Source organism: Limulus polyphemus, unplaced genomic scaffold (genome assembly GCF_000517525.1).
Source record: "Limulus polyphemus unplaced genomic scaffold, Limulus_polyphemus-2.1.2 Scaffold245, whole genome shotgun sequence".
In the NCBI taxonomy this organism is placed as follows: domain Eukaryota; kingdom Metazoa; phylum Arthropoda; class Merostomata; order Xiphosura; family Limulidae; genus Limulus; species Limulus polyphemus.
Window position 1 is genome coordinate 185342 of NW_013665855.1, and position 9398 is coordinate 194739.

General features: G+C 30.5%; 2 protein-coding genes across 2 annotated transcripts in view; one reads left to right on the plus strand and one right to left on the minus strand.

The window, feature by feature from the left end:
* Positions 1–1780, plus strand: part of LOC106478737 (WD repeat-containing protein 82-like) — a 17486-nt gene extending 15706 nt beyond the window's left edge. The window contains exons 8-9 of the mRNA XM_013939297.2: positions 950–1092; positions 1235–1780. Of these exons, the coding sequence (XP_013794751.1) occupies positions 950–1092; positions 1235–1270 (179 nt within the window). The 3' untranslated portion in view covers positions 1271–1780. The remainder of the gene's footprint in view (positions 1–949; positions 1093–1234) is intronic.
* Positions 1781–3079: 1299 nt separating this feature from the next.
* The window catches only part of LOC106478727 (scm-like with four MBT domains protein 1), a 38357-nt gene continuing 32038 nt past the window's right edge, over positions 3080–9398 (minus strand). Inside the window, exons 15-18 of the mRNA XM_013939288.2 lie at positions 7820–7995; positions 7111–7577; positions 4987–5100; positions 3080–3274 (exon numbers count right to left, since the gene is read on the minus strand). Coding sequence (XP_013794742.1) covers positions 3134–3274; positions 4987–5100; positions 7111–7577; positions 7820–7995 — 898 coding nt within the window. The 3' untranslated portion in view covers positions 3080–3133. The remainder of the gene's footprint in view (positions 3275–4986; positions 5101–7110; positions 7578–7819; positions 7996–9398) is intronic.

Genomic DNA, 9398 nt, shown 5'->3' on the forward strand with positions numbered 1-9398 from the left:
GTGTATGACTGGTGTGTTATTAACCCTTTTACTGCTCAGCTGTGGTGGAAAAACCCCCACCACAATCATAAAAAAAAAACATTTTTTACCTTATTACATCGTAGTAGAGCATGCAGAAGTAAAGAATAAACACCAGAAAGTCATATCATGACCTCTGTGTAGATCTGGTGGTTTCCTGAGTGAGTGGGGGGTCAGTCTGGTCTGGGACAACTCTCACGGACTGTAAGATAAGATTGAAGGACAAGCAGGACTTGTTTGTTTTTCCAGATGTGGTATCATACACTAGTGCAGCATTGGTTGTGAATAATACGACTGTATTGTACAAATATCACACTGATATAAATCACTAAAACTACTGTATAAATGTCTAATATTTACATTATATACATTTTTTCCCACTATGTATAGGTGCCGAAGGTGATATCTATGTGTCACTGGTACAACCAACTAGCTGGGATTTCAAACAGTGGCAGGAAAACCTAAAACATCATATAATGCATTGGAGCAGTGAAAGGGTTAAGAACCTTGCAACTAACAAAGTCATGGACCCATAAGCAGTTTGGTGCATAGTTTAGAACAGTATTTCTCAACCACTGGTCCACAGACCTGCACCATTCTGTCATAACCACATTGCTATTGCATGGATTTTTTTTGGGGGGGGGGGAACAACAAACAAAACTGACAGAATATTCGTATGTAAATCGTAATTGTTTTTCCATGTACTTTCATTTTAATGGTCAGTGACAGTTTAAGAATGCAGTAAGTCGGTCCTGGATATCAAAAAGGTTAAAAACTGATTTAGAAAAATGTGTTTAAAAAGACAGTGGGGTCCATATCAGTAATGTAATAGATTAGCATTAGTCAGAGAAGTTTTATAAACAGCATGGTAGCTCAGTGGTATGGAAATGTTTTGCCACAAAATGATTACCAAAGATCTTTTTATCTCTAGGGTCAACGGATGGCAAAATTCACGTTTGGAGTGCTGAGACAGGAGCAAAAACAGCTGTTCTTACAAGTGATCAGGCTGGCCCTGTACAGTGTGTTCAGTTCAGTCCTAAGTATATGATGCTGGCTTCTGCTTCTACTAATATGGTAAGTTACCTTTATATGTGAAGTCTCAAAATTCACTTATGAAGTAAATTCTGTTTGTGAACTGATGTTAACTGTTGATACTGTTAAATTTTCTGTGTGCATTAACAGTGACATATAAGATTGTTTTTTTGTTTTTTTTAAGGCTTTCTGGTTGCCAACAGTTGAAGAAGGATTGTGAAAGTAGTACTTGGCCAGTTACTACTACATTTAAGATAACGTTGCTACACTAGAAAGTATGCAGTTTGAGAAGAATGTATAGACTGGGATAATAGTTGCTGTTTCTTGAAGGTTTTTACACTTCAGTTTCATAGGTACCGTGCACCTTCTCTGAAACACAGCCAAAGTTCTCAAGGGTTTTAAATTATCATTTTCATCTTGTGGCTTGTTTGGATACTGACCATAGAATGAGGAACTTCATATTTGAAGTGAACATTACAAATAAACATTTTTTTATATCTAATGGATCAACAGAGACATTGTTTATATGGACATATGCATGCGAAGGACTTTATGATTTAAGTTTGAATGTACATTAGTGGGGGCCATTTTACAGTGGTGAAGTTTTCTTTATTCCAGTGTGTGTTCAGAAACATTTTGATTTTATTGCAGCACGTGAAAAGATAAATGTACAAGCTGTGTTTAAATGAAATATTTTATTGTGCTTTCAATAAAATTCATGATTTTTTTACATTTTCCATCAACCAGCAATACTAAATGAAACTATTTACAAGTATATACCTGTGTTTATTTAAATATTGTCTGTTATTCATGGTAAAATTTGTATCTCCAAGATTTTTTGTTTACATACCAACTGGTAAAACATCCTAAATAATGGCCAAGTTTATGACATAACGTTTTTAAAGTTACACACTTCTCTTGGTAATTTTCTAAAGTTCCTGTAACAGATATTTTTTGTTTAAATAAGTTATCTAAACACTAATTATTGAAGTTCAGTCTTCATTTGTTCATTGTTTCTACAATTAGATGAAAGTGTGTGTTTCAGGCAGCTGTAGGATATTAAAACACTTAAGGTTGGTTTTTAATTATAACTTCACATGCTGGTAGATAGATCACTTCTAGGCAAATATGCTATTTGTATAGTTTTGCAAGTTGAAACCTTTAAAACATTCTGTGTATGCATTAAAATATTTCTGTGAGTTAGATGTTCTGTATATTATGAATCTTTTTGTATTAATTATTATACAAAAATGCACATTGCCTTTTTTTCTAAGGTGGCAACACTAAAATCACAAATAATTGGTGAGATTGAAATAAAATGCAAAAATAATTTTTGCTTTCTTCAGTGCAGAAATGAAAAAATTGAAATTAAGTATTTTTTGATTTAGCTTGTCTTATTAAGAGGAAAACTTTTAAAGGATGCCATGATATTTTACTATTGTAAATCTTTATTTTCATTATTAGTGTAGCTTATAGAAACAATACTAATATTCAAAACAATGTACACATTATGGGTAGGATGAGAGAGAGACCATTTAGCTTAATTGATGTGTAAGAAGACTTACAAAGCATTTTTCATCATCATCCTACTTACAGTGAAGGTCCAAATAAACATTTGGAATGTAAACAATATCTACACTTTTGTAAAAACAGTTGCTACTTTAAGATGACAACAGAGAATGTTGGTTAACCTTTTGTTCATCGTAAGAATGAAGTAGCTTATCTGAATAGATTTTGACGTTACCTTTAATATTGTATGCACTAGCATATGCCTTTAAGATTGTTATTTGTATGATATCATGGTTTAAAATAAATTCCTTCATTGTAACATATTTTTTCTAGAAACTAGAATGATAGGAGTTGGGTTGAGAACTTTTACATAATTCCTTTTCTGTTTCGGTCATATTAGTTAAAAACTTAACACACATCAAAAGATCTGCACATTTGTTTTATTTTTTTTTACAGAATATTAAGCTTTATAAATTTTGTGCAATAGACTTTTTCTATCATTTAGTTTTTTTTTACAATGTATTTATTTCACTTGTCTAGTCTTACGATCACAGCTTCCTTACATCAGTAATCGCTACTTTGCAAACCGAGTGTAGAAGGCCAACTTCACCTGCTCCACTTGGTGACAGAACTTAATGGCTGGTCCCAGTTTCAGTTCCAAAAATTCTTGAACTGCTGGGAGCGTTAAAAGAAGTAATGCTTGGCCATCTACTTCCTGGAAGGAATGTCATAATGTTCTGGTTAAAAGGACAGCCATCACAGTATGTCATAAAAATATTAATATTACCTTGAACTAAAAACAAAGTTGATGGATATTATGTGAAACAAATTATATATATATATATATGTTAATAACTGATGCACTAAACATGCAATTTTTTACCCATAACTAACTATGTCAATTTAAGATATTTCAATGTAAATGTACAAATACATAAGCAGTAAAACTGAATATAAATTAGTTATATAATGTAATTCACAAGCTTGGGGCATTTCCATCCTATTAAAACTACTGTCTCAAAAGTAAGATCACAGATGTGAAATGAATATTTTTTTTAAATATTCCAACAAGTTCAAGTAATATAAACGAATTAATTTTTTTATAAATATGCACTAAATCACTCTAACTAGCAGTGGCTTCTTAAAAATCTGTAGTTGGAGAATACGAAAAGAAAAACTGAAATGCTTAATGACATTTATATAAAAAATATTAAAAATACTTTTTCTATTTTAGGTATATGTGTAACTTACTTTAATTATTTTATTATTACAATACCCCACCACATATACAATGTTATTTATAGTAGCCAGTTCACAACAGGCATTACTCACTTTGTACTTTACTTCAGTTTGTGTTTGGTAACATTTTAAAATTTCCAAACAAATCTGATGAAACAAAATATTTATAATCATTTTTTTTCATATTTAAGACAATTTTTATTAAATATGTATAACTATTTTGTTTTATATTGGTACATTGAAGTCCAGAAAGTCACCTTTAAATACAGAGTAAAACAAAACATTATCCTTTAACTAGCCCCAAACTAACTCAAATTGAAATCACCACTAATTACCTATATTTCTACATCAGATGAGCAAACAATTTACAGGACACACTTAAGTATTAAGTGTGGAGAGTACGGTGAAATATTTATAAACTGTCCTTGAGAGCAAGACTTAACAAAAAAAAATCTAGAAAAAGATGTTTTAATAAAATCAGTAAAAACCATAGTTGTGATAGTTCAATTATTTTATTAATTTATGTTTAAATAAGTTAAAGTTGTATCACATTCATATGTATAACTTCAGTAAAATTCCATTCATTGATAAATAGGTAAAATACCCGAAATATCACAACTACAAACATTATTACTACTATTTACTGATATATATTTTTGTTTTACTTTCATTTACCTGTAAATAGTAATCCTACATTTATTTCAATACCTTTGTCTCCTTTTTTTCCTAATATCTTCTTATTTGGTTACTATACTAAGGCATGGCTAATCAACTTAAAAACTGGGAGTGTGCAAAACTGAAGGCTTTTGGTAGTCATAAAAGATATATTAAAGCAACATTTATAATTAAAACAGTTGGATAGTAATATTTAAACTGATGAAGTTCAGTACTACAGAAAAAAAAAGCAATAAAATTTTCAAATTTATAGAAATGGAAAAATACTGAATTTCTCACTCCCAAGTCAACAAGACTCCCATTATTTCTTAACACTATCCATGCAATTCCGAATAGATCAGTGATTGCTTCCTGTTTGCATATGCATAAATTAAAATATACTCGGAATTATATTCTGTATCAGACATGTAATTTTGAAAATTAAAATAAAGTTCTTCCAGAAAAAAAAAAGTTTGCAATTAGCAAGTACCAGATAAAATGGCAGTTATTTAGCAAAGCATAGATGAACCTTACCTGCTCTCTTAAAACCCGTGCCAGAGGAGCACAGTCAGTAGACTTGATGTATGTCACAACATCATCTACTGACCATTCCAGGGGATTAGATTTAAGTTCTACTGGCTTTAGAACCTGTAATAAGGAAATTAGAGTAAGCTTAATAATATCATTTGTAACAAATTAAATAAGATTGGTAAATGTTTCAGTTAACATGATCATAATTTCTAAACATGCTGCTTGTGTCAGTAACAGTAAAGTATATCGAAGTCTATAGGATAATGGTAAAGCATATCAAAATCTAATCTATGTGTTAAAAGTAAAGCATATCAAAATCTATAGGTTAAAAGTAAAGCATACCAAAGTCTGTAGGATAAAAGTGAAGCATATCAAAATCTATAGGTTAAAAGTAAAGAATATCAAAATTTATAGGTTAAAAGTAAAGCGTACCAAAGTCCATAGGATAAAAGTAAAGCATATCAAAGTCTATAGGATAATAGGAAAGCATATCAAAGTCTATAGGATAAACCTGAAAGTTTATTTTTTACTTATCTGTTACATCAATTTACTTGTTTCTAGTTGTTCATGCACATGTATATCGTGAATATTGGACAAGTAAGTTTTATTTGGGCATTACTATAATTTAGAAAATTTTCTCAAAAAAACTCTTTTAGACACCTTGACTAATCTGTATGATCAAATACTATGTTCAAAGTAAAGTATGAATTAGACCTAAATGTAATGTGAAAGTGTCTATTTTGTAAGCATATATTTTGCCCTTTGGTATGAATTTTTGTGCTTTTTTGTGTTTAACTGTAAAATATATTCACTACTACACATCTGTCAGTTATCACACTGAAATATTTGTGTTGGAAGAATGACATATTTTCTTAAGATACATACGTGCCAGTTATGATGCTCACTGAAATTTTTTTAAACATCTGTTTTATTCAAATTAAGAGAAGTAACATATAGTAAGTTCACTACCAGTTTTATTTGAAATTTATAATCAGTTGCTATGAGCAGCATTTTCTAGCTATACAAGTATGGGAAATATTTGGTTTATCAATATTAAATAAATGATCAATATCATAAGAAATGTATCTTATTCATATGTTGAATATTTAATATTTTTTATATCTTAATAACGTAATAGAAAGAATTAAAATTTTTTTTTTTAAAGTTTGATTTAGCAAATTTTCAATAAAAATTGGGAAATGAAAAATTTCACTTTTTATCAGTAATTTATGTGAAAATTTCAAGAAAAAAGAGCATTTGAATGAAATTAGAAGTAAATGAGGTATTATGATCAACATCGGCTAAAAGAAGTTGAACAAAACATCTTAAGCTAGACAACACATGAACTTAAATCTCGATAAAGTAAATAATAAATGATTGTTTGAAACAAACTAGTTTATAAAATTTTCTTTCAAACGGAAACTAATATTTTTGGATATTTCAAAATAAGAACTAAGAAATTATTTGTTTCATATACTCTCACAAAGCCTATCTGCTCTAGCTATTCCTAATTTTCAAGGGAATTCAGCTAGTCAACAGTACCCACCATCAACTCTCAAGGGACTCTCTAACTGAATAGTAGGGATTTAACTGTCACTCTATAATGCACCCACGGCCCCAAATTGTGGGGTGCAATTTTGCAGGAACAGAATGTTAAGCATGGACCTTTGGATTCACAGTCTGCTAATAGGCTATGCCCAGTTTAATAAAGATATTAAGGTTTTTATGACAAAGAAAGAATGAACTACTGATTTGTTTTTCATTTTAGTCTAAACATTCTCCATTGATAATTTATATATAAATAAATATATATATATATATCACTGAAACTTTTTAAGTGCTTGTAATATATGCAATATATTTCACTTGTCTTTGAGTAAATTTTGTGTTTTGAAGACTTAGTGTAACTGCTTACTGTTAGCAGTTGATTTAGCTTATAATTCTGTTGTAAAAAACAAAAGTACTCTTCCTCCTGTTTTTATCAAATTATCAAAGTTTCTTCAAATGAAGCTAACAAGTTACAGAAAATTTTATCATTGTCCCCTGTTAACAATACCACATAACTATGTTCTAATTTGCAGTAAACTGGTAAATAAAATATTCAACTGAAATAAAAGAAACTTTTACCTTAACATCGTTGGCACTTTCAACATTGCATTCTGTTTTTGGAACATGTGTCAAAAGCTTTGATCTTTCAACAGTACCGCTTATTGCCACATTAACAGGGATATGGGGTTTTTTAGGTGGCTGTAGGTATTCGGGAGTTAGGCTCTGTTGTCTCTTCACACCACGTTGCTCTAGACTGACGGTGCTAAACCTGGAACCTCGAGTGACAACTGGAGAATGCTGTTGTATTAGCCTTTTGTATTTTCGTTTCCTATGTGTTGCTAATTTCCTCAAAGTTGCTCCTGGTGTGATATTCCCAACACTTTCCCCCACTTCAGCATTGGTGGTGGTAGCTGCTGTAATCGGTTGTTTCTGCTTGATGTACTTCTGTAACACTCGCCAACATCTACGTTTTTTTCCTTTTCCTCGTCTATAAACTCCCGCTGAAGGGGGGGTCTGGCTAATTTTCTTCTTTAGCATATTTTGTACTGTAATTATTAAAATCTGGGATATTACTTAAGCTGAAACTGATATCATAAATATAATTCTAATATCAGACTAAAAAACACAATGTAGCAAATTGATATAAATATAATACCAATGTCAGATTACAAAACACAATATAATAAATCTTTTTATACGGTGAAGTCTGTATGACTGGAATTTTGTGACTCACTCTTATTTTTCCAGTTTTAGTTGCTTATATACAACTAAATAATTCGTTACTCACCATATTTAGTTTTGGTGAGACTAAAACATCGTTCTGGACAATCGTCTCCCACATACTTTGGACCAAATAGGTAAGGACAGCATTCTAACTGTTTACAGATTTTCTTACAAAAGTCTTCCACCTGGTCACTTCGCCGTGCTACTTCTACCATGGCACGGTGAGTTCTTCCTTTGTGCCTGTCGAAAGTATTTACAATTCCACAATTACATTATTATGCAAATTACAATTATTCTTTTGCAACTATTTTTGTTCCAGCAAGGTTGTTTCAGGCTTTTGAGTTCAGGACATTATTAAAGTAAGATACAAAGTTCTAAGTGGAACCAGTTATTTGGTAGAGTAAATATGTCTTCAGAACCTACATCCCAGTGCATATATTTCTAAAAATGTGGTTATGACACCAGGAAACTTCGAGTCTATATGATTACTAATTATGTTATAAGCTAAGAAGTAAAATTAATTTTGATTCACTTTCTTTTCATGATTAGGATCCCAAAATGGGATAAGAGAGTCAACAGGAATTATGGTTAGAAACTTAAAAGAAAAAATAAATACATTTGAAACTTAAATCAAAAGTATTCTATGAGGTTTCTACGAAACAAATTCCACCATTACGAAAAGTTTTTAAAAATAATACAAAACCGTATTTCAGTGTGATGACGTACGTAGTTTGAGAAAAACATATAAAGAATCTGGTTTGACAATCAACCAGAATTAAGGGCAAAAACATCCATTTAAAAACAGTTTACAACTGAGAAATATGATAACTGTAAAGGCTTGAAATAGATAGAAAGAAACCTAAATATGTAAGTACCCTTGTACTTCTATTAGCTTGACTTTTCATATTGTGTAAAGTACGTAAAATGACATTTTTAAATCACTTTGATTACAATAATCTTTGTCATTCATTAAAATTTCAGACACCACATTATATTGAAATCCTAAAATTTAGTTAACTAATTACCAAAACAGAGATATTGGGCCAAGTTAAAAAAAAACATGCTTCCTTTTTTGCAGTCACCTCCATACTTTTAATATATTTTTCTTTTTTTTAATTATCGTTTTTCAATCATACAAAGAAAGTTTCTGAATAAAAAATGAGATGAACACGATTCATTTTGCCATTTTTCTTCATTTGTCAAAAATTCTGTATCATTTTGATTAAAAAATAAAAGACTTTTGTTTGACACGAACCCTTTGAAAAAAAAGCAACAATCATGATAAAAACGGGTGCAAACTTTAAAAGAAGTCATTAAAAAAAAGGAACCACCTCCTTCCTTTTTTTTTTGAAAACTTTGGATACTAAGCATGATTTTTTACATGACTTCATACATAAATTTTCAAATGCAAATAATGGAACTAAAAAGTTTGGGAACTTTCTTTTTTACACATATTGTTGACAATAAGCCACGATGAAAGAATTAGCATTAAGGATCACAAGAAAAACCAAGTAAATTTCAAAAGACCTGGAAACTTTAGCACTTTCAAACAGTTGACTATTATTCTACAGGAGTTTGTTTGTTTTTGAATTTCGTGCAAAGCTACACGAGGGCTATCTGCTCTAGCCGTCCCTAATTTAGCA